The following is a 25,763-nucleotide window of genomic DNA, read 5'->3' on the forward strand; positions in this document are numbered from 1 at the left end:
TCACTGTTTTCCTATTCCAATAAACAATGACTCATTATACCCGGTTTTGCTTAACAGCAGAGGCAAATCTTTTTGGGTGAAACACTGGATATAAATATTTTTCTTCTTCGTTCACTACGTGCAGACATGTATGCACACCCGTGACCAACAGCAGACATAAGCAGATCTAAGAGCGAAGACAGCTGGAATCTATTCAGTCACATGCCTTTCTTTTAACCATGCCTAACGTTAAAGAGTCAAAATATGATGAATGGTGTCTGTTTATATTTAAGCAGCCATCAGGCAGCCAGTCCCAGCTCAGAGAGAACAGAATATCCTACATCCACAACTGCGTCATCTGCCCAGATTGTTTCAAAAGCGTCGAGAGATTTCCTGTTGTTGTGACACAGAATGAAACGTCTTCCTTGGAAAAAAATGTAATTAATACTGCCTCTGTTCAGAAGGGAAACAAACAAAAGTGACAGACAAAAAGTATCTTAAAATAACATTTATTTTTCCATGTAAGAGCATGAACACTGCCTTCATAAATAATCCATCATGGCAGCATTTATGTAATGATTAACAGTAAAAAACTAAACAAAACACTAAGACAACACAAACAAAACCAAAAAACACATGCAAGGTTCGTCTAAAAATTACGCAGGAGAAAAACAATCTATACATATCATTTGATTGACTGATTGATTGATTGGAGTCTATACGTCTATACACAGAGCACCATATAATATGCAGACCATTACCTATATGGATGCACACATACTGGAAGGATAGTATACTTTTACAGATAATGTGAAATTGAATTAATCTAATGCACTTAAAGGTTTTAAAAAAATCGCATATAATATTGATCAGAACAGTGAAGCTTATTACAGTGACTTCTATTACATACAAAGTCTTATAGTCATATAATCGTACACATATAACAGATAGCTGTGCATATGCATACACATGATGTGTACTATGTTTGTTGTACTGTGTGGAAATGTCTCTGTGTTTGAGACAGAAGGTAGATTCAGTTCTGAAGCTCCATGGATAACTCCTCCAACAGACAGAGTGCCTGTCACTTCTTTATAATATCATATTGTTTCCTCTCTGGACTCAAAAATGTGTTGCAGCAATCTCCTGTGAAATAAAACAGGAGTGATCAAATATACAAGAAGCTCCACAATATTGTTGTTATTTATCCCACTTTTAATTTTTTCAGTTAAAGTTTACCTTAGAGAGAGTAACACGATAGATTTCAAATTAAGTGAACTGGAGATTCACCATGTTCTCCCTTTTTGAATTCAGGTGTTTTCAGTCTAATTGCCAAACCCTAGCCATGCAGTCTGCCACAAACATTTGTGAAAGACTGGGTTCTCCTAAAGCTCTTACTGAAATTGCACATAGTGCTGTAACAGTTTGCCACTGTTGCAAGAAGTCTGTCTAGATATTCAATGACCGGCTGTAAGTGGTGCTGTTGTTGTAAAGGGGAAGCATTTAGCTGTCACAGCAACCCGGCCACAAAGTGGCAGACAATGTAAACTTATACACAGGGTAGGAGAGTGCTGAGGCACATAGTGAGCAGAAGTCTCCAACACTCTTCTGACTCAATAACTGCAGAGCTCCAAGCCTCCTCTGGCGTTAACATCAGCACCAAGTCGTGCACAGGGAGCCTCTTTACACAGGTTTTAATGGCAAAGCAGTTCCTGATGTGCATTTGTCCGTGTAGAGTACGCTACATGGGAGATAGACTGCCTTCTCCTGCTTCTTATATTATCACCTTCCAAAAACCTCTCATCTTCATGTAAACCCACAGTATGGATCCACACTGGTATCAGTATATAGTATAGGCTGTTTATGCGGATTCAAAGGGACTTCTGCATGCACATGACTATGCGTGATTTTGTTTTGTGTTAGCTTTTTGTGTGTGTGAGACCAACGCTCCACTTTTACATCACCGGTATCCCAGCATGTTTGTGTGTACTTGACCAGCTATCCCAGTTAGGATCACAATAAGGAACAACATTAGGGAAAGCTGCTGATGTCAGCATTCATCAGCCAGTCAATATAATTCACAGTGCTAGGTTAAGCTAATAGCAGTAGAAAATTAGACAGCTATATGCGTGTGTTTTTGTGTGAGCTTCCCACTTCATCTGTGAAAGGGCTTTGCTTCTGTTAATTGTATTTTACACCCGGATTAGTCTTTGTTCCTTTGTCTTCCTACAGGAACAGAAACATTAAGACACGTAAACAATTAAATACCGAGCCAGACCGGGCAGAAACAAAAGCATACACGCCGAACAATTTGCGGACATGCATGGAAGCACAGGTGAATAAATGAGATTAGCTCACAGACGTACACACACGTGCGTGCACACACACTGGCCTGGTGTAGGCAGAATATAATTTGCCTTCAGACAGAGACTGATGGTGTGTGGTGGGTGTGTGAAGCATTTCTGATGCTTAAATGTATACATGAGGTGAAAAATTCTGGTGTTTTAAATTGAACTTTGATTTAAACCACATAAAAATGCATGTAGATATTCAATAAATTTCAAAATAAAGAAAATGTTTGTCATGTTTTTCCAACCCCCATCTGCCTCAGGTTGTGCAGTCAATTTGAGGTGCAGGTCACGCTACTTGGACGTATTAAAGATCAATGAACCAATCCCCAAAAAACATTTTAATCATTGTCTATAAAGATTAGCTTAATGAATAATTTCCACACCACTGACTGCAGGTGAACTCAATCACTCCCCTAATATATTTAGCAATGAAGTAAGGTAATCGGGAATGTGCCTTCACATTTTCCACATGGACCACATTCGCTGACACTGCTGATTACAGTTAGATGGAAAAAAGTCTTTAAAGTTAAACATTACAAGAAAACAAAGCATGCAAACATGGATACAACCGCTCCCACTGTTCAAAGCATGCTATAATAAGCACCTTCTGGCTCCTTCAACTTCCTATTTGATGGACAGATTTGAGAGTATGCCCATCTAACTCATAGGAAGAAACATAGTAACATCAGCTTCCTGCAAATTTAGCTACCCGCAAACATCAAATTAGAGGTTGGGTGTTTGAGAAAGCAGAAATGCTGTGCAGCTTAATGACTTGCAACAAATAAATATCAAAGAAAGTTGACATCCTCCATCATGTGCCATGATGTGTATGCTTGAGTGCTCATACCTCATTTTCCAAGCTTTGGCTCTGTGTTATGGCAGACTGACAGTACAGAACGGCGTCGTGAACGGTGGTGAAGAGACAAGACTTTGTTACTTTGTCGTTAAAGAAACCTGCGGTCTGCAGGTTATCCACCACACTGCCTAGACAGACACAGAGAAGCAGAGATGAAGACACAAAAAGAGACGTGCGAAGAAAGCTGGAGGAAGATGAAATGGGTAATTGAGCATGTCGGTGTAGGAAGAAAAGCAATAGAATAGAAACAAGAGATGAAGGCACAGAGTGGAGCATGGAGAGCAGAAAAAGAAACAAGGTCTTAAATGTGAAAAGGAGAAAACAGAGAAAGAGGAAGGGCAGCTCTTGTATAAAATTCCTACCTGTGTAAATATTAACTAACAATAAACTTGTTATGAGCTCCACAATTTTCTTTGGCTTTCATTGTGCTCTTTCTTGGTGTTTTCCTTCCCCCCTCCTTCCGGGCCTTCCTGCTTGTGTCTTCCTTTCTTTATTTATGCGTGTGTTTACGTATACTTTGTCTGTCTTTCAGTGACTGAAGCTGTTTTCCTCAAGGGACTTCCTGTATTTTAAATTTAATATAGTTTACTATACTCTACTATTTTTAATTCTTGCATTTGTTCATTGTTGTCATAGGAAACATTTGAATGATAGATAGCCAGGATAAAATATGGTGGTAGCTTCCAGGTCAGAAAAATGAAGCCACTGTGGAAGCGCCAAAAAGCTGCATTCTGTCTGAAGCCCACCAGATGGCGATAGCTGTGGTCGTAAAAAGACTTTGGTCGTATAGAGGTCTATGGAAAAATGGCTTTCTGATGGAACCTTTCTGAACACTTTCCTGTTGAGTTTGTGGGCTTAGTCGCACTTTTTGGATCACAGTGAATCAAAAACAAAATCGTGGTTACATTAAATCTGGCTAGCATGTTTCAGGACAGACGATTGTTTGTGGTAAGAAACCTCATGGGCTTACGTGCTGTCAGTCAGGAGTCATTAGTCAAGAAGCATGCAGTCTCACAGTCAGACCTGCCTTTCCTCATCACATCAGTAATTTTGCAATTATGATGCCTTTAATTTGAAACAGGAAAATATACCCCACAAAATGAAATAAATTTTCTTCTTCTTTTTTCTTTTCTTTTTTAGTTCTGCTAGATGTGATCTATTATCCTCTTTGTTTAGGATTTATATCTGAAGTAAAATTCTCTGTGTTCACCTTTTATCACAAAGGCTCAGACATATATTGACTGGTTCTTACACAGCACCTTTCTGCAGAACTTTAGCGCTCAAAGCACTTTATACTGATTCACCCAGTCACACAAGGTTTTTTTTTATGCTTAACTGCTTTCCATCTAACTTTCACACACATTCATACTCCAATAGATGCATTGAAGAGCAGCTTGGGATGATCTTGCCCAAGGATGCATTGGATAAAGACTGGAGCAGCCAGGGATTGAACCACCAATGCTCTGTCTAATAAATTACAGCCACCCCATTTCCCATTATGTTCATGATCATCCCAAATTCTGGAAATACAGAAATGGACATTACAAATGCAAGCTATTAAATACAATTTAAATGTAATTTGATCAGTTAATATAACCCATTATCTTAATTTAGAGAGTTTTTATAAATTCACCATTGGGTGGAAAACCTATATTAACATGATCTATGCCAATTCATGAGGTTTGTTAATTGTGTTTATGAATGGCTGGATGGTCTATTGCTGTGAATTATGGAATGCAATTATTTCTTCTCTTTCACAGAGGATGGCCCACTGTGTCATCTGCTAAAGGAAGTGATAAAGGAAGTGCCTTTCCTTGGTATTTCCAAGAAGTCAAACAGTTCTTATTAAGGCTGCCATACAAACACTTCCATGTGACTTCACTCAGGAATCTTTCTCAGTTAAACTGACGTGTTCCTGAAAAAGCGACGAAAAACAGAATTTGTTTTGGTCCTTAGAGCCATTCAGTCATTCAGTCATTCAGTCATTTGCCATTCGCTTCCTGTCCTGTGTCAACTTTTTCCTTGGTTTTCCTTTGTTGTTTTCTTAAGTTAAAAGTTCACTTTAACGCTTTCTGTTATTGTCTTTTGTCCTTTTAGTTTTGCCTAACCGCTAAGTCCTGAGCCTGTATTAAGTGGAGGTGCTGATCCTGTGAAATAAGATCCCCCACCTCCACACAGCTGGGTTCCAGAGAAATGTGTTTTGTGCACATACAGCAAGGCCTAAATTAGTCGGCTATTATGTCAAAAAATAAAAGCTGAGAGTAAAGGCTTTAAAAACGCATTTGGTTAGACCAGATGTCATTTTAAAAATATGCGTTAGCTTTCCATGAATAGGGCTAATTACATAGTCTTCTGAAAAAACCCCCAAACAAAAACAAACGTGTCAGGTACTTTATGCACTATAACATCAGCTCAAATAACATCTACTGTCACTGAATGCCCCAGACTGTGGTTGAGTAGGTCTGGACAGCATATGTAAAAGTAAAAAGATAAAAAAAAGTAAAAAAATATGATTTGGGAGTATTTCTGTTCCACCTAAATGGATTTCAGAAGGTATTTTTAGAGCACTACAAGGCAAAAAGACAAATGGGTTCTTAGAAAACTAAACCATATGGTTTGCACAAAAGGAAAATCGTATCTACCAAATCCTTATAAAGTCATAATAAAGTGTATTGCATTTATTTCCAGCCTTGAAAGTAATTGGACTTACTTTGGCAACCAGCAAGAACCACCTCCACTCCAATTTCTCCGTAGTCTTTCCGAATCTGAAACACACAAAAAAGCACAGAGCGAGGGACAAACTGTGAATGATTTCAATATTCTCATGATTCGATTCATAGAAATGTAACACCTGAGAGCTAAATAATAACAAAAGGGACAGAGGGATGGATTTTTTAAAACTAGTTTGCAGTTGTCTTCTGTTTTTTTAAGCATTTGAATAAGATGTAAAATTTCTCTCTTTTTGCATATATGCGTGTAAATGTGAACGCTCTGTCCTTACACTTCGTAGTGTCTTGACCGCCACGGTGTCCAGGAAGTTGACAGGGCCGAGGTCGAGAACAATGGCTCTTGGGAGTGAGGGGTCCCTCTCAGGATCTACTTCAATGACGGACACATGGTTCTGCTCCTCCATGTTAGGCTCCTTGTTCTGGGTAGATATTAATCAGAGTGACATTTAAGACGACCACAATTGAAGCTACAGGGTCTGGAATGTTGAAACAGGTATTTGTGGAAGAAAAAGCTTGCATTTAAATGTGAAATAAAGTCCCCTAAATCTGTCATGTCTTAGTTTGTCCTCACCACATCCACCCCATTCTGCTTGAGCTCTTTCTTGACTCTCTTGGCTTCCTTCTTCTCGTGTCTCTTCTTTTTGGCTTCCAGTTTTTTCTTTGCTGACAGGAGCTTTGTAATGTCAAAGCCAGACTACAAAACAAAACAAAGAATAGTCATATTAATTACCTAATTGTCATGAAACGCTGTGTGGCAGGCAGGAGTAGGACCCAAGGTGCAGATACTCAGACTCGAAGGGTGAACTCAAAACTCAGCTTTATTGCTGGCAGGGGGAAAGCATACAAAACTAAACTGGGAAATATAAACTTACATTTGACGGGGAGGCACACAAGGAAACACACAGCTTGAGGGACGACGCGACACAGACTCAGAGAAACACAGGGTTTAAATACACTGGGAAGTAACGAGGGGAATGAGACACAGAAGGAGGGCACAGCTGGGAGAAATCAGGACTGACGAGACAGGGAAGCAAAGCAGGACACCTTCACATAAGAGACAGACCTTCAAAATAAAACAGGAAACACACACACACACACAAGCAAGGACACAGACTCCGAGACGCGGGCTTCACACAGGGACCTGACCACACTAGAGGGGATACACAGGCAGGGATGACGGAAAACAGAGGGAGCACAGAATGAACACTTGGGAAACCAAAACAAACTGTCATAATTCATAATATCAAAAATAAGAGTACAAAATCAAAAACACTGGGTCACCGACCCAGAACCATGACAGTACCCCCCCCACAAGGGCTGGCCCCAGACAGCCCAACACAAGAAAACAAAAACGACCAAAAACAGAAAACAACCCGACCAGGGCGGGCGGCGGGGGCCCAGGAAGGAGGGCCCGAAGCGAAACAAAACAGGAGCACCAGGAGCCCAGAAAGCGACACGTGCACAAAAACACTGGCGCACAAAGAACAGCTCAGCAGGAAGTCAGGGGCCCAACCGTGCGGACGGCAGCGGCGGCAACAGAAAACAGTTCAGGGGCCGACCGGAGGTCGCTGGCACAAAAGTTCATAAGTCCAACGGTCGGGGGGCCGACCAGGTGGGTGGCACAGGCGACAGAGCCGGTCAGGAGGCCGGCCGTGCAGAAACCAACGGCCGCGATGACGTAGAAGCAGCTCAGGGGGCCGGTCGTGCGGACGGCGACGGCGGCGGCGTGGAAGAAGCTCGGGGGCCGGCCGTGCGGCGGGCGGCGGCGGCGTGGAAGCAGCTCGGGGCCGGCCGTGCGGACGGCGGCGACGTGGAAGCAGCTCGGGGGGCCGGCCGTGCGGACGGCGGCGACGTGGAAGCAGCTCGGGGGGCCGGCCGTGCGGACGGCGGCGACGTGGAAGCAGCTCGGGGGGCCGGCCGTGCGGACGGCGGCGGCGGCGTGGAAGCAGTTCGGGGCCGGCCGTGCGGACGGCGGCGACGTGGAAGCAGTTTCGGGGCCGCCCTCGGCGGCCATGATGCCGACTCAGAGGCCTGGAAAGCGGCCGGCGACGCCGAGGCGGCAGTTGGTGACTTGAGAACGGCGAGGCCCCCGCAGCTCCAGGCAAGATAGAGGCTGCGCCAGGCGAAGCCGAAGCCGATGCAGGTGAGGCTGCAGCAGGTGGCTGGACGGGCTCCTCGGGCCCTCCAGCTGACCAGGCAGGAACAGACGGGGGCGTGGCAGCCACAGGACCAGGCAACGTTGAAGCCGAAGCAGAGGCTGGACCGAGCGACGTTGAAGCCGAAGCAGAGGCTGGACCGGGCGGCGAGGCTGAAGGCTCGAAGGCGGACCGGGCGTGGATGAAGACACAGAGGCGGACCGGGCGTGGATGAAGACACAGAGGCCGAAGCCGAGGTTGAGGCTGCAGCTGGCGGCGGCGATGAAGGCTCTGAGGCTGCAGCTGGCGGCGGCGATGAAGGCTCTGAGGCTGCAGCTGGCGGCGGCGATGAAGGCTCTGAGGCTGCAGCTGGCGGCGGCGATGAAGGCTCTGAGGCTGCAGCTGGCGGCGGCGTGGAAGCCGAGACGGAGGTGCCCAAGGCGACGGCGTGGAAGCGAGAGCGAGGCGCCAAAGGCGGCGGCGCTGCAGGCAGTGATGGCTGAAGCGGGCCCTCGGACCCCCAGCGGAGACAGGCTGCTGAGCGGGCCCCTCGGACCCCCAGCGGAGACAGGCTGCTGAAGCGGCCCCTCGGACCCCCAGCGGAGACAGGCTGCTGAACGGGCCCCTCGGACCCCCCAGCGGAGACAGGAGGCTGAACGGGCCCCTCGGACCCCCCAGCGGAGACAGGAGGCTGAACGGGCCCCTCGGACCCCCAGCGGAGACAGGAGGCTGAGCGGGCCCCTCGGACCCCCAGCGGAGACAGGAGGCTGAACGGGCCCCTCGGACCCCCAGCGGAGACAGGAGGCTGAACGGGCCCCTCGGACCCTCCAGCGGAGACAGGAGGCTGAAGCAGGCCCCTCGGACCCCCAGCGGAGACAGGAGGCTGAGCAGGCCCCTCGGACCCCCAGCGGAGACAGGAGGCTGAGCGGGCCCCTCGGACCCTCCAGCGGAGACAGGAGGCTGAGCAGGCCCCTCGGACCCTCCAGCGGAGACAGGAGGCTGAGCAGGCCCCTCGGACCCTCCAGCGGAGAAGGCAGGTGGCGGCATGGGAGCCGCGGAGTGCTGGATGGGCTCATCAGAGCTTCCAGCAGGAGCTGATGTAGAGCCAGAGGGAATTGGGACCCCTGGCTCAATGTTACGCTGGCCAGAAAACCGAACTGCTACGGAGAACTGGGCCAATGGGTCAGGTGCGAGCTGAGCTACTGGTGGTGGTGAAAGAGGAGTGGGTGGTGGAGTTGATGGCCTCACAGGGGAATGAACTAGAGGCGACTGTACAGGAGACTGAGCTAAAGGTAGCAGTGACGGTTGAGGAGAAAGTGGAGCTGGTGGTTGAGTGGAAGACTGCACTGGGGAAGGCTGAACTGCTGGAGACTGCACTGGGGAAGGCTGAACTGCTGGAGACTGCACTGGGAAGGCTGAACTGCTGGAGACTGCACTGGGGAAGGCTGAACTGCTGGAGACTGCACTGGGGAAGGCTGAACTGCTGGAGACTGCACTGGGAAGGCTGAACTGCTGGAGACTGCACTGGGAAGGCTGAACTGCTGGAGACTGCACTGGGAAGGCTGAACTGCTGGAGACTGCACTGGGGAAGGCTGAACTGCTGGAGACTGCACTGGGAAGGCTGAACTGCTGGAGACTGCACTGGGGAAGGCTGAACTGCTGGAGACTGCACTGGGGAAGGCTGAACTGCTGGAGACTGCACTGGGGAAGGCTGAACTGCTGGAGACTGCACTGGGGAAGGCTGAACTGCTGGAGACTGCACTGGGGAAGGCTGAACTGCTGGAGACTGCACTGGGGAAGGCTGAACTGCTGGAGACTGCACTGGGGAAGGCTGAACTGCTGGAGACTGCACTGGGGAAGGCTGAACTGCTGGAGACTGCACTGGGAAGGCTGAACTGCTGGAGACTGCACTGGGGAAGGCTGAACTGCTGGAGACTGCACTGGGAAGGCTGAACTGCTGGAGACTGCACTGGGAAGGCTGAACTGCTGGAGACTGCACTGGGGAAGGCTGAACTGCTGGAGACTGCACTGGGGAAGGCTGAACTGCTGGAGACTGCACTGGGGAAGGCTGAACTGCTGGAGACTGCACTGGGGAAGGCTGAACTGCTGGAGACTGCACTGGGGAAGGCTGAACTGCTGGAGACTGCACTGGGGACTGCAGTGACGGTTGTGATTGAGGTGTAACGGGTGGAAGGGTGGCTGAATTGGCTGCGGGCCAGGCGACTAATGGCTCAGCTACAGAGTGCATAAATGGCAGGGCTATAGAGTGAATGACTGACTGAGTGGTAGCCTGGACGGCTGAGTGTAGTGAGGATTGTGGTGGAAGAGAAGCAGGTGGTAGTGTGGATGATGGGGCTAAGGGCAACTGAGTTAGTGGCTGGAGTGATAGCTGAGGTGAAAATGGAGCTAGTGGCGGAGTAAATGACTGTGCTAGCGGAGACACAGGAGGCGCAGCCAAGAGAGCTTCTGGAGGCTGGGCAGCTAAGAGAGCTTCTGGAGGCTGGGCAGCTAAGAGAGCTTCTGGAGGCTGGGCAGCTAAGAGAGCTTCTGGAGGCTGGGCAGCTAAGAGAGCTTCTGGAGGCTGGGCAGCTAAGAGAGCTTCTGGAGGCTGGGCAGCTAAGAGAGCTTCTGGAGGCTGGGCAGCTAAGAGAGCTTCTGGAGGCTGGGCAGCTAAGAGAGCTTCTGGAGGCTGGGCAGCTAAGAGAGCTTCTGGAGGCTGGGCAGCTAAGAGAGCTTCTGGAGGCTGGGCAGCTAAGAGAGCTTCTGGAGGCTGGGCAGCTAAGAGAGCTACAGGAGGCTGGGCAGCTAAGAGAGCTACAGGAGGCTGGGCAGCTAAGAGAGCTACAGGAGGCTGGGCAGCTAAGAGAGCTACAGGAGGCTGGGCAGCTGAGTGAGCTACAGGAGGCTGGGCAGCTGAGTGAGCTACAGGAGGCTGGGCAGCTGAGTGAGCTACAGGAGGCTGGGCAGCTGAGTGAGCTACAGGAGGCTGGGCAGCTGAGTGAGCTACAGGAGGCTGGGCAGCTGAGTGAGCTACAGGAGGCTGGGCAGCTGAGTGAGCTACAGGAGGCTGGGCAGCTGAGTGAGCTACAGGAGGCTGGGCAGCTGAGTGAGGTAAGGACAGCACAGCTGGCAGTTCTGAAGTCCCACCATGCGGCTGTGGGGTAACGCGCCGGCGGTGCGACCGTCGATTCTTCCCCACAGACCGGCCGGGCAAAACCTCCAGCGGGGAGGCTGATGCGGCTGCTCGGGTGGCTATTGTCAGTTGTTGGTGGGCAAGGTCCGTTATTTCCCGAGCTTGTGCCACTTCCGGGCTTTATGCAAACTGGCCAATAAATCCAAACATCCTCTGACCTGGCGGAGATAGGAATTTCCTTCGAGGATTGTTTCAATAGCATTTATCCCCACAATCTTTGCCCTTGTATTAGATGTGTGGGTTATCCATTCGACTAGGCGTTGGACTCGTATCAGGTCGCTCTCCCCGGGTAAGTCTGCTGGGTCCATGTTGTGGTCGCGTCGTTCTGTCATGAAACGCTGTGTGGCAGGCAGGAGTAGGACCCAAGGTGCAGATACTCAGACTCGAAGGGTGAACTCAAAACTCAGCTTTATTGCTGGCAGGGGGAAAGCATACAAAACTAAACTGGGAAATATAAACTTACATTTGACGGGAGGCACACAAGGAAACACACAGCTTGAGGACGACGCGACACAGACTCAGAGAAACACAGGGTTTAAATACACTGGGAAGTAACGAGGGGAATGAGACACAGAAGGAGGGCACAGCTGGGAGGAATCAGGACTGACGAGACAGGGAAGCAAAGCAGGACACCTTCACATAAGAGACAGACCTTCAAAATAAAACAGGAAACACACACACACACACAAGCAAGGACACAGACTCCGAGACGCGGGCTTCACACAGGGACCTGACCACACTAGAGGGGATACACAGGCAGGGATGACGGAAAACAGAGGGAGCACAGAATGAACACTTGGGAAACCAAAACAAACTGTCATAATTCATAATATCAAAAATAAGAGTACAAAATCAAAAACACTGGGTCACCGACCCAGAACCATGACACTAATACCAATGCTAGTTACCCCGGTGTTTTAATAACAGGAAACTAACATGTCCCAGAAAAGACAGGACTAGCAGAACATGTTACACAAATCATGAATGTGTTATAAAAGAACAGACAGCATCAAAACGAATCCCCTTTTTTGTATACCCCCCACATCTTTTACTTCCTATGGCTGTGGAATCATCCAGTCATTCGCCTCCAGTTATCAGAGGCGGGGTACACTCTAAAAAAGGAGCCAGCTAGTCGCAGGGCTAACACAAGAAGAGACAAACAACCCTTCACCTTTAGGTGATACGTTATGTTGGGTGCTTACGCTTTTCTAAAGGGATTCTCAGCCAGTTTGCCCAGTTCAGTCAGTCCAGTTTCTGTTTAGCACCAACATAATATAACCACAACAACCTACCAAGCAGCAGAGGTGTGGTAGGCAGCAGCTTGAATGAATGGAGTCACTGTTGCGATACTTTATTGTAACAATACTGGTTGCTAGGAATGGTCTTATGGATTTCTTTTTACTCAAGGAACTTGTTGTAGAGAAAAACACAAAAATGGGCGTGCCTGATCCAACTTTATTTTTCATTTAAACGATGATCCTTTATATTTCTAGCAACTTGTAATCCGAATGCATGGCAAAGAATGTAAAGTGTTAGGCACTGCATTTTTATTAGGCTTGGTCTTTTGACTTATGACTTAGTTTTACATGGATAAGTTGTAACGTTCATGTTACGAGCCTCGATGTTATAGTTCTAACATTAAAAGTAAACTGAGTAACATCAAAGTATATAAGGACATACTTTAGCCATTTCTTTTAGAAACATGGGTAAATATCATCTCACGCTGTTGTGTATTATGATATAAGAAGATTCTTAAAGTGGGCAGTGTAGTGTGCAGTGGTTAGGACTTGTAGCTCACAGCAACAAGGTCCTTGGTTTGATTCCTGGATCTTTTCTGTGTAGAGTTTTGCGCTGAATGACATCACTAGTTGGAGCACTAATAATCCTATAAAAGCTTGTGAGCTTGGTTAGTGCCGGTGAGGACATGCAGGAAGTAATCGTACATTTCTCGAGAACCTTTCACCAATTTGTCAACGCGTCAGAACTGGTGTCACAAAAGCACCTATCTGTCAGATGCAGAAACGCTCATGGCTTATTTGTGCATTATTGCGTCTGTCTCACCTTGCAAACAAACCTGCAGCCTCTGCCAGACTGCTCAGCAAGAGCTTATTTGTGCATGAAAGCAACCCTTTGACTTTGACATGCTGACATTTTAATGAATGAAACATTTCCATTATCTCCTTCTCTTATTCAGTGTCTGTACACGCCCTCTCCCCGTCTTTTGTCATCCTATTTCCAACTTCCCTCTGTCTGTCTTCCCACTGACCCCAAAGCAGCATGACAGAAGAGGAGGGGGAGGAAGAAAGCGTAGGAGCTGGTGGGATGGGGTGTTTTGAACAAAAGTTGAGCGGGGAAAAAAATGAGAGAAGAGAATGACATTGCGAACAATGTCTGTCACAGTTGTGATGTGTGAATTGGTGACAAGTCGGGTTGGCTATTAGTATGTCAGAAATCATGTTTTTAAAGGAGGAGTTAATTGCGCGGAAACAGTGACATGATGTGTTGGTGTTTGGCTGCTTATTTTTCTCTGTGTGTGTGTGTAGCTGTGGTGTGCTGTTCCTGTGTATTCATTTAAATCTGAGCTTTTAGTATGTCATGCTGTGCTTTGTAAACTGATACTGTGTTTTGTTTTTGGCTTTATGGTCTTGGTGGGGGTGAATTCACCCACATAACTTGATTTGTGCTCCTTGTGAGAATTTAGGAGTAATGATGTCTTTAAAAGACATTTTGTTGTACCTTTGTAAAAACAGCTTTTTTTAGGGTTAAGCTTTGGTTCGAATCTTCGGTTAAGGATATGTGTGTTCTCACCTTTGAGTTCAGGGCATCTTGGTACATCTCAGCATTGGCAAAGTAGAGGGTGGCAGAGGAACGGAAGATCAAAATCCCTGGCACTTGCCTCACCTGGAATCAAATGGATTAAACAGGCAAATCAATCAAAACATTTCAGTAGGGCTTTAGTATAAAGTAAAAGTTACATCGGACCAATCAGATGTATGGATTTTTGTTCATAATTTCATAGCAGTTTATCTAATTTCCATCCATCCATCCATCCATCCATCCATCCATCCATCCATCCATCCATCCATCCATCCATCCCTCTCCAGTGAAATCGCTCCAGTGTGTTCTGGGTCCTGGAGGTTGCCTAAAACAACTCACTTTACAGTATGTCCAGAAGGCATCCTTTAAGTTTAGAATAGCATGTCTACTCTGACTTTCTTCTAAATATAGCAAAACCTCATCCCATTTCTAAGGAAGCTCATTTCCATGGCTTGGATCAGTGACCATCAGTGATCTCATTCTTTTGGTCACAACCCAGGAGAAAGTGTGAATGTAGCTTGATTGGTAAATAGTCAGGTTAACCACAAAAAACTGGTACAACATCCAAAACCGCACCAAGCCATCTGTCAGTCTTCTGCTTGTTCCCTCTATCCTGAATGGAGTCCAGCTCTACCGGGAAATGGTCTGATGGTGGTAACAGAGACCAAGCTCTCACTATAGTTGTATAAGTACCAAATGTCCTGTCCAAGGTTCAACTAATGATTGGAATCTTGTTTCCAGTACACCGGCATAGAGCTTCCTAGGAAGGCTGTTTGGGATCACCCTATAACTGCAACATACCTCATTGTGAACTGGGCCTCCACCCCTGATAACCATCCACTGGGCACAAGGTATCAAGGTATTTAAGTAAAATTAATTAACTAAAAAGCAGGAAGCATCATAAATTTACAGCCCATCCAATGAGGAATTTATAGGTTTTGTTAAACTGTCTTTGTGGAACTGCAAAAACTAAAACGAGAAAAAAGTTCTTGGTTTCATCATTATTTCATCTTTTACAAATCAATGCTTTCTTCATCTATGACTACACTAAAATAAAATATGGACAGTATAAAAGCAACCGTTATTAAGTAATTCACTTTTGAAAATGTGATTAGAAGAAATTTTTCGTGGTCAACTGCAGGAAAGAGCTAAACTGAAATTTTAAAATAATAATAAAAGAAGACAGAAAACATTTTACATAGTATCAACATCCATTTCAGGCCATTTGAAAAAAGAGAAAAAAGCAGTTCTGTACCTGATGGTATTCATCCAGCGGCTTGTAAATGTCAGTTTCAGGGACCTGCCCTAGCATGGAGTATTTAGGTCTGAAATAGTCACACACAGAAAACCTTAATTAACAATTTCTAATGCTTTAATCAGTTTGAATTGTTGGGTACAGTGAGTTTTAACGTTCAACTGGACACTTCCCTACACAAACATGGTCTACACGTGCTTATCAGAAGAATCATGCTGATCTCCTATTATCTATAGATACTGGCTGTTTTGCAAGCTGAGGACCAAAGTCAGAAAAAGGTAGCTATTGTTTTCTTTTGGTGCACAAGTATTGTTTGCATACTTGTAGTGAAGACAGTTTTTGTGCTGACATGAACAAATGGGTCAGCACAGATCACGTGGTTGTGAAAAAACATAATTAATTGTGAATACATATATATACATATATAACCCAACGTAAAGTGTGCCTACAGCTGTGTCCTGAAGATGACAGTAAGCAAGGAGAAACCAATGGCAGCAGCCAGTCCTATGTCAGGGTTTAACAGCAAGGTGAGGATGAAGGTGGCCACCCAGACCAACTGCAGAGAGAAACAGAGAGCATAAGAAATAGCTGGCACGGTGGTCTGCTGTAATAAAAATAAAAAAAAGTGCCTCATTTGTCACATACTGCACATTGTTTCCCTGCCTCTATTATATTTGAAAGACGTTAGTCTCGGTCTCTTTACCGCCCCCTACCTGTGAAGCGCAGAATAGATTTGATAGCGTGAAAAAAAGTAGGAAACATTACCAGAAACACTTTATAATATGGCCCCAGACTAAAGACGCCATTCCCTTAAAGTTAAATGAAATTTCAATGTTTCAGTTTTATTTGAAATTAAATGACCAATTATTTAAAAATATATTTAAATAATAACTGTAATTAAATAAATTTAAAAAATGATTACTTCTAGTATTTTGTATAAGTATTTATTATTATTTATTTAAGTACTGTGTAATTTGTTGATAATTTTACTAAAAACAACAATATTTCGCTGTTTTACACTGAACGTGCACATTACTTTTGAAGGACCTGGGTCATATTATGAAGAGGCTAAATCTTCTCTAAATCTTGAGTATTTTACAGTAAAGGAGACACTACTTTCCTTTACAGTCCTTTTGAAAGTTATATTTAAACAGTGATTGTGAGAAAAATTCATACTTGTCTCGATCATTATGAGGATTTTTTCTTGTAAGTTGGTAAGGGGGAACATATGCTATCACATTTATATTGGCAAAATGAAGGGACAGTTGAATAAAATAAGCTCTATCACACACTACCATCACAGCATTGGTTGGATGTAAGATGGGGAAATATAATTACTATTTCTGCAAAATTATAATGAAATTGCACAATTTCAAAAAAAATTATGCTGTACTTTAATTCACTTATAGTATAATATTTTTTATATCCTGTAATAACCTGAATTAGTACCATCCCATTCTAGTGTGCCTACCTTTAACTATCTGTAGATAATACTTTTATAGAATTACATAGTATTATAATACATAATACTATACAATATGTAGTATTTGTAAATATAATTACATTGTAATTTGAAATAAAAACTCATTGAAATTCTGTTTAATTACAGGGGAATTACACCCTTAGTTGTGGATGGTATTGTATAGTGTTACTGAAATGGTTGTAAAGTAATGGCTGGTATAGTCTTTACTGTATTGTCAATGTGGAACATCTTTGCAGTGAAGTGAATCCCAGTGTTAAAAACACTGCAGCTATTGTTTGTACTTCTTCTTTGATGATTTTTTTCTGCATTTCCCTCCCTGTGGTGAACTGTCCAGTCCACTTTTCTACCAATGGCCATTCTACCTGTGTCATTGCCACTGGGTTGTGCACTGTTGGTTTTCAGTGCACACAGGCCTGTCTGCCTCCATACTTGTAGTCCAAAGATTTATATAAACGTTCCATAGTGAATGGGGGATTTCCCTATTGTTGTGAGGAAGCATACATATGATTGTCATTAGCAGGTCAGAATACATCAGTGGTGGAAGAGATGAGCGCTCTCTTGAAGTAAAGGGTCTGGTGTACACATGTTGGCAGAAAACTGTCATTAATTTTATGGGCATCATTTGCTTGACAGTTTTTTAGCTAATTCCAAGGAAATTAGCGGAAACATATGAAGCCAGGATTAATTCTTCTCATCCAAGTAGTTTATATTCCAAATAATTTCTATAAAATAACACTGTGAAGTAGGATACTACTTAATCTAAAAAGCTGCAGGTAAGGAAGATATGCAGTATATGCAGTGTAAGATATTCTATGTTAACACAATAAAATGCCTTTGCTACATTAACCACTTCCTTGTGTCCTTTTTAGTGCACTCACCATATCCACTCTGTTGCTCTTCCACAAAGCGGGGATGTCCAAGAACTGCTTCATCATGCTATGGAGGTTGACATAGATGATGGCGGCCAACACCGACTGCAAAATCAGGGAAACAGTTTGAGTGGAACAGTTTCCTGAAACACGAATGGGAGGTTTCATTAGCCTTTCACTGATTAATTGCAGTTATTACATCATGCTCAGTCCATGTTTGGGCTTTTTTTTAAAACCGCCTTTTCTAAAAGTAGCTGATAACTTTGCCTCAGGCAGAAGAAATACCTTTTTGTGTATTATGACAACATAACCTCAGCTCTGCTGTTTTTTTTACCTAAGGCTAAGAGATGAGGATACCAACACATTCCTACCCAGTCTGATACGCATGTGTATGGCTAGGATTGAGCATACCTGTCAGCAGAAATGCACTGCACATGTGCACGCACGCACACACACACACACACACACACACACACACACACACACACACACACACACACACACACACACACACACACACAATACCTTGGGCAGATCTTCAAAGAGTGATCCAATCCACAGCGTGATAAAAAGGATCACTACTGCCGACAGAGCCCCAGCAACCTGCAGCGAAGAGGCGGGGAAATATGGACACAGTGAATGGCAATCATGAGAACGAGAACAGAGAAAGAGTTGCTTGATGTTAGGGTCGTTAGTTTGGATTGGTCTATGATTAGAAAAGAACTGACATCAGTTAAACCCTCTCCTCTCCTCGATAGCCCTTGGCTGATTAATGGCGTTGTCAGACAAAATCAGTTTAGCCTTTCAGTAAATTTGTATTTGTGTAGGTGGAGTTTGATGATGTGAGCAAAAATCAATTCCCTAAGTGTTTTTTAATGATGCAGCGTATCAGAGTAACGTTAATTATGATGTGTGGTTCATTGCATTTAACCTTTGTGATCTTTGTTTTTAGCTAAAGGCAGAGTGATGCGCAGGGATGAGAATGTAGATGCGATCAGTGATCTCATGAAGCATCCTTTTAGAGCATAAAAAAGCATTAAAGCGCATTAGCTTTGTCTAAATGTTGTTGAAAGGCTCTTCAGCTTGACAGAACAAAGATGGCAAAAGCAGCATGTGTCATAAAGAAAATTAAAGAAAACTGTTCTATCTTTATTGGATTTACTAAATCAGTTGAAGGCTATGGTAAGGCAACAGAATTTCATGTTATTTTATGTGGTTTGTTTAGGGCAAAATATCACATTTATACATTTTGGAGTTTGTGGTGTAATATGTGGAGCTAAAAATGTTGGTTCTGGGTTGATCTATGGATCAGCCCATTTACATGGCACATGTTTGGGCAAGGCTCTCGCGAGGAAGAGATTTTGATCTCTAGAAAAGAGGTCTAAAAGATCAGTTCACATTGTTTTTTCACACTTCAGACAGAATCCACCAAAAGTAAGTCAGTGCATTCGACTTCACATGGGATTTTTCCTTCTTTAGCTTCTTTAGCTTTAGCTTCAGCTTCTTTAGATCATCATCTGCAACATAATGTTTTCCCCTTACATACATCTTTTAATACTGTTTTATACTACTACTCATTGATTTGGTTTGTAAACAAGACTCCTGTCATGGCCTAGATTTTCTCAAATGTGAACATTGAACCAAAAGGAGGTGCAAGAGTTTTTTTTAGATCAACTGAGTTGCAATGTGCTGAATAATTATAGGTGAGAAAACAAGCGTTTTTTGAACTCTCTACCAACCTGAGTTTTGCCCCCTGTGCTTTCCTGAACCATAGTGCGAGACATGGAGCAGCTGACGGAAAAACACTGAAAAATTCCTCCAATGGAGTTACTCAGACCGAGGGCAATTAGTTCCTGAAACATGAAAGACACGGTTTATTTACAACGTACTAAAGTATCGCTTTATCTCTGTGTCCATCTGTAACCTCCCTACCTGGTTGCTGTCAACCTTGTATCCATATTTTAGGGCAAAGATTCGTCCCAGAGAGATGGCAATGCCGTAGCCAACCACAGCCAGAGCAAAGCCATCACCGATCACTTGACCAAAGATAGAGGCGTCTGGGAAAACAGGTGGCTGGAGACTGATATACAGGGACAGACAAGACTCAAGACAAGCTTTACTTTCCATACCCTAAGTGCAAACAAACAAGTATGCTGTATATTTGTGTGTGTGTGTATGTGTGTGTGTGTGTGTGTGTGTGTTTCTCACCCTGAGGGAATAACTCCCACTACGTCCACTCCATATTTCTGCTGCAGGTCAAATTGCCATGAGATAACTGTAGCTATAATGATCTGGAAAAACAAATAATAGTGATTTTCAGGCTACACATTTTGTATAGTGTTGTACAAAAGTCTTGAGTAATACTCCATTTCTTAATATTTTGCTCAGAGAATAGAAATTAAGCGTAGGTGCAAACAAAAACATAATTTGTACAATTCTTACAAACTTTAAGGTGGTTATTTGAATTTTTTTTTTTCATTGCAATTTTCAAGTAGTCTTCAGGAATAGTTCTCTAGGCTTCTTTGGATGTTTCAAGCTGATCCCAAACTAATATTGAGGTCTAGGATATTGTTCTCTTGTGTGTTTTGATATTTTTTTTTACTGCATTGGCAGTGTGTTTGCAATCATTGCCATGCTGACAAATGAATTTGCTGTCAATCAGATGCTTTCCAGATGGTATTGCATGGTGGATCAAAACTTGATGGCAATTTTTGTGGTCATAATTCCATCAATTTTGACAAGGTCTCCAATACCACTGGCTGAAATGCTGCCCCAAAACATGACAGAGCCCCCACCATGTTTTATAGGTGGCTGTAGATGCTTCTTGTGCTGCTTTGCCCTGACCTCCTTTGTTCATCTTAACGATGATTTGAACCAGAATTTTCACATTTGGATTCATTACTTCATAAGACCCGCAGTCACTGATTTTCAGTCCAGTTCTTGTATAAATTGGCTTCTTGACAGTCACCCTTCCACTGAGACTGTTTATGATGAGGCTTCAGTGAGCAATAGAGGCAAGATGCATCTGTCAGGTCTTTGCTGACATGTGAAAACGCATTTTTGTTGTTGTTGATCCAACCATATAAATAGGAAGACATAATGTGTTTTCGCAACAGGCTACTAGTAACAAAGTGCTCAAAGATACAATTTAAAATTGGTTGGCCAAGTTGCCTCTTAAGGGGACACACCACTGGCCAATGATTCACAGGTCAGTGTTAAGTGGTTAAACAAACAAAAAACAGTTCTGTGAAATCGTCAGGTCCAAGAACTGGATAGAAAATGAGGCAAAAAGCAGCCAGTGTTAAAACCAAAACAAACAAACAAACCTTGACCTTAAGAAAGACTAGAGAACTATTGTTAAAGACATGTCTGGCTCATTGGAAGTAAAATATAAAGAAAATAAGCTTTTGCACAGTACTGTTTGTATTCTTCCATACTTACAGCGACCAGCTCCACAGGTATAGGGATGGGTATTCTTTTGCCCAGAAACGCATTGAACTCCTTAGCAGCAATAAGGCCGAGTGTGGTAATAATACTGGCCACAAGAGTGCCGATGTTTGTCTCTGGAAGGAGGTAGCATATCTCCAACACAGTCTAGGAAGTCAGAAGCAAGAAAATGAATACATAATATATAAAAATGGCAGCATGAGCACTAAATGGTTAAGTTAATGTAATTCTTACATATATCAAGGATAAAGGTCCGCTATGCCTCTCAGGGCTGATGCCAAAGGTATATTTGAGCTGGGACACGATGACATGGATAGCAGCTCCTGTGGTATAACCTCGCACCAGTGGCTCAGACAGGTAGGTTACCACAAAACCAAACTGGACCAGACCGAGCAGAATCTACACATACATCACGTGAATATATGGAGATTAACACGCAGTAGCTGCAAAACCAAATGCTCAGAACACTCATTTACATTTTGCACTCATGACATCTGTGCAAATATATGAAAATACATAAAAAATAGTGTTTAAAAATAATTAAATAGATTAAATTGACCCTTTTAGCCTTTGGACTCAAAAAATCATCAGTTTCCAGGCTGAAGTTCACAGAGTCCCTGCAGGCTCATGCAGTGAGAAGCTTCTTTTCATTCTTTTGAAGTAATCAATAACGTATTGAATCTGAAGTCTAAAAGCTTTTGCTGTCAGGCAGATGGGCCTCAAAGATCTATGTAAACTTATTAGCATTTGCACAGCATTTCATTTTATTCACTGATGTTAAAGCTGCAGCTGCCTGTTGACGGTGACAAGATTTCTATTTGTTCAGAAGAAATATCCAAACTCAGTGAGACGAGTGTCCCGTCATGCCTCCAAAAGTTCGGGATGCAGGGTGGAAATTTTGAGTGAGTTCTGATATTTACTTGAAATAATCCAGATATAAATGTGACAGCTGCAGCCACTCGGACCCTTTCTTCATCACGGGCAACTGTGTCAATTATACTGGCGTTGGTCACGTTGTCCCATCTCATAAAGTCTGAGTCTGGAGCCAGTCGCTCAGTCACTCCTCCTATCATCACGCTCATCACTGCATATGTTCCTAAAAAACAGGGACAGAGAAATAAAGACGCATTGCTATTAGGCAACATTATGAAAACATAGTGGAGTAACATGTTATTCCAGTGATTAATAGTGGTTCATTTCAGCCTAGAAACTGATGGGTCCTACACGAAAATGAAGTCGTTTAAACTTTAATTTGGGGTCACCATCCCGTCAACTTTACTACTAATGTCAGCATATTAAAATTCAAATGCACAAAGGTTACCATTTTATTGGTATCATGTCATCATTAATATATTAATTATTAATATATTAATATACCAAAGTGCTATTACTCTTTGTCTTTTTCTCTCATAGACATACATTTGTATAACTATGTATAAGTATTATTACCGTCACTTTCTGTCTTGTTACATACATTTCAAGGTAATATTACTCATATGTAACCACCATTGCCACATTATTACCAGTTTAATACCAAACTGTAATAGAACCTGTAACCTTAAGCTGTTACATACCAAGAGAGATGTGTTTGGATGTGCCGAAGATGAAGTAGATAAGGACTGGGTAGAAGGATGAGTACAGGCCAAATACTGGAGGAACAGATGCCAGCAAGGCATAGGCCATACCTGCAGTGATAGTAACAGGGGATTTTCTACACTTTTCATAATAGATAATAATATAAAGACACATTTTATTATTTAAACAATGGAGAAAAAAATATTTTTGTCTGCAGTTTATGATAAACAAATTAGAACATTATATCTATATCTAGCTCTCCTATTATCTCTTGAACTTTCATCTCACCCTGCGGCAGCTGCATGATGCCCACACTTATCCCAGAGATCAGGTCACCCAGGGCATTTTCTTTGATGGGGTAACGGGGAAGCCATGACATAATGGGAACAGTACCCAGCAGGCAGCTCTTCATCCGGGGGCCAGAACACCTGAGTGTTTTGTGTCAGAGTGTCAAACAGAGGGTAAAAAGAGATGTAGAAAGTGACATTTTAAAAGAAAATGCTTCAGGGATAAGTTTTTTTTATTAGCCATGAAGTAGATGTCCAACCACTTGTCATTGTGTTGTTCTGATGACTCCAGCTTTTTTACTGAACTACTGAAAAAGTTAATAAGTAAGACAAAAACCAGCCACAATGTGCTTTACAGAGGCATTCGAAAAGAACACACCTAAATGAAGTAAAACAACACAAAACACAGAGACATTACCCAAATGCCTGTCTGAATAGATGCGTTTTCAGATGTTGTATGCCACAGAGTCGAGGGTGCGAATAGAGAGATATAAGCTGTTCCACAATTTTGTCGCTAAGGTTTGCAATCCCCCTTAGTTTTCAGATGGGTATGTCGAATCATTAGAAGACCTCTATCTGCTGACATAAGGATCCAGTTTGGAGAATAGGAGTGGAGTAGATTGATGACATAAGTTGGGGGGCTTCAACTTTAAAATATCTTAACCTAAGTGTAGACCAGTGCATGCGCTAACAAAAGGGGAACATGAGAGGATTCATATCTCAGTATGGTTTTTGTATGCAATAATTAGATAAAGCAAGACTTAATAACTTTTCTTTGAGTTTGATTTGGTTCATGTGCAGGGGTGCACATAAGTGGACCACAGGTGCACACGCGCTGTCAAAATAAAAGGCGCGCACCAGATAAGAAGTTGCAACGCGCGTTTGCGTACATATAAAAGGCACTGTTTTTGTCCGCTAGAGTGGGATTTCACGGCATATTCTGCACCACATCTCTGTGCGGTCATCATTTGTTTTAAGCCAGCTCACCTCCTGCAACCACTTTTCCGAGAACACGTGCTTCTTTTGCGGTTCGGACTCCTTCTGACATTTCTCTGGAGGTGGAGGAACACCAAAGTAATTGCTTAAAGGAGCTTGCTTCTTCGACATCTTTAAGAGTTCTAAACAAATGTCTGTCTCCTCCAGAAAATCTTATGTACGCAAACGCACGTTGCAACTTCTTATCTGGTGCGCGTCTTTTATTTTGACAGCGAATGCACACCTGCGGACCACTTATGTGCACCCCTGTTTATGTGATCAAGAGCCATGGAGTCAATCTCCAACTGCAGTTCCTGGGATAGCCACTTGAGGCTGGTCCCAAAAGCGAGCCATTGCCCTTTTGGCACAGTCGGACAGCCACATGAAGTTAAAGACTTTACAGGAGATATGTGTATGAGTACAGTCAGCTTGTGGTCTTTAGAAATACATTCCTTGTCATAATACCTGTGGTGATGCTCATACCATCCACCAAAAGTTTCAAAGTATGTCTCTTAATAGTTTTTGCCCCAGAGCTCTGCACAATGACTTAAATAAGGTGAAATCAGCAACAAGTAGGATGGATGATCTAATTTTGGCTTTGCTTTATTTAGTCCTGCAATGCTTGATGCTCTCTGAGTCTCTCATCTATTATGACAAAACACTGTCCACGTTAATGCAATCATATTCAAATTGTCACTGCCAGTGACGTACTTGGGACAACCGTTTTCCCATCCCCACTGTTTATAAAAATTTTCTATTTATTTCAGCATTCATGTGTTCCTTTATGTAGTACATCTTAATACGGGATAAATGTATTGTGCGTTTTTATTTTTATTTTCATTTTGTGCATCCTTTGTCCATCCATCAACAAGCAGTATATTTATTTGTCTACTATACTCTTGGACAGTTTTTATTATATAATAATCAAATATTCTAAATATTCCTCATATACACCACTGACAGGCTTTTATGATATTTCACCTCTATTCTATATCATTAAAACATTTTAAAAATCACATATAGATCCATCTGATGTTACTCGTCTATATTCTTTTTTTTATTCAGTTTGTTGATCTCATCATTTCTATGATAAACTGTAAAACTGGAGTATGTACTCTGGTATCATTTATCAGTAGAACACTTACTGTTTATATTCAGGGTCATTTGTGAAAATGTTATCTATGAGTGAGGCAGAATATGATGTGCTTTTTGTGCGTCTGGATGAGATAAACAGTCGATTAAATATACCGTAAAGCGCTTTACCTTACGGATTTTTTGACCTTCTCACGCAGAGATGTTTTTGATACAGACTTTTGTCCCATCTCATCCATTGCTTCTTCATCCAGGACCTCCCTGTGGACGCTGTAACTCATTCGCCTTCTCTCTGCCATGGCTGAAGTACAAAAATGCTTCTTATCTTTGCCAGTACTTTACACATTTTTAAAAAATTATCATGATAAAATTATTATTGAAAAAAATCCAAAATTAGTGTTTTTGAAACATTTTAAACATTTGTCAGTAACTACCTTGTTATGTCTCCACCTGTATCAAAAGCTTGTCATAAAGTTGTACATACCTATTGGGATAAATAAATCCTTCTTGTGGGCAATGATGCACAGGCATCAAATTAAATCTTCTGCATCAGATCCAAGTGGCTGCAAGTAGTGACTGTATTTCTATATATTCCGATATTCTTTTCTTTGTAGCAAAGAGATAAAGCCAAGAGAGCTCCCTGAGCTCCTCTCTCCCCAACTTGTCTGAGGGTAGTTTCTGTCTATCTTGCAGTTCAACTACTTTGAGACCTTGAAGACAATG

The 25,763-nt window shown here is 43.2% G+C and overlaps 1 protein-coding gene across 1 annotated transcript; it reads right to left on the reverse strand.

The window, feature by feature from the left end:
• Window positions 1-472: 472 nt before the first annotated feature.
• On the reverse strand, window positions 473-25,733 carry slc26a6 (solute carrier family 26 member 6). Its single transcript, XM_031745394.2, has 20 exons — window positions 25,525-25,733; window positions 25,212-25,341; window positions 22,975-23,114; window positions 22,686-22,796; window positions 22,032-22,207; window positions 21,346-21,510; window positions 21,106-21,258; window positions 19,873-19,955; window positions 19,597-19,744; window positions 19,404-19,517; window positions 18,190-18,267; window positions 17,674-17,769; window positions 15,762-15,868; window positions 15,313-15,382; window positions 14,049-14,141; window positions 6,484-6,606; window positions 6,185-6,331; window positions 5,894-5,948; window positions 3,175-3,311; window positions 473-1,122 (listed from the first exon to the last, which is right to left on the reverse strand). The coding sequence occupies exons 2-20, from the start codon at window positions 25,337-25,339 to the stop codon at window positions 1,099-1,101; spliced, it is 2,148 nt and encodes a 715-aa protein (XP_031601254.1). The 5' UTR covers window positions 25,340-25,341; window positions 25,525-25,733; the 3' UTR covers window positions 473-1,098.
• Between the last annotated feature and the right edge of the window lie 30 nt (window positions 25,734-25,763).

The sequence above is a fragment of the Oreochromis aureus genome, linkage group 20 (genome assembly GCF_013358895.1).
Source record: "Oreochromis aureus strain Israel breed Guangdong linkage group 20, ZZ_aureus, whole genome shotgun sequence".
Taxonomy (NCBI): domain Eukaryota; kingdom Metazoa; phylum Chordata; class Actinopteri; order Cichliformes; family Cichlidae; genus Oreochromis; species Oreochromis aureus.

What these genes read in the sequence shown, in the direction of transcription:
- slc26a6 (XM_031745394.2), bottom strand. Translation starts at nt 25,339, where the DNA reads ATGGCAGAGAGAAGGCGAATGAGTTACAGCGTCCACAGGGAGGTCCTG. An exon ending in ATCCAAACACATCTCTCTTG is followed by an intron (nt 22,208 to 22,685) that starts GTATGTAACAGC and finishes CCTGTTTTTTAG; the next exon opens with GAACATATGCAGTGATGAGC. An exon ending in GGTTCTTGCTGGTTGCCAAA is followed by an intron (nt 3,312 to 5,893) that starts GTAAGTCCAATT and finishes GTGTCTGTCTAG; the next exon opens with GCAGTGTGGTGGATAACCTG.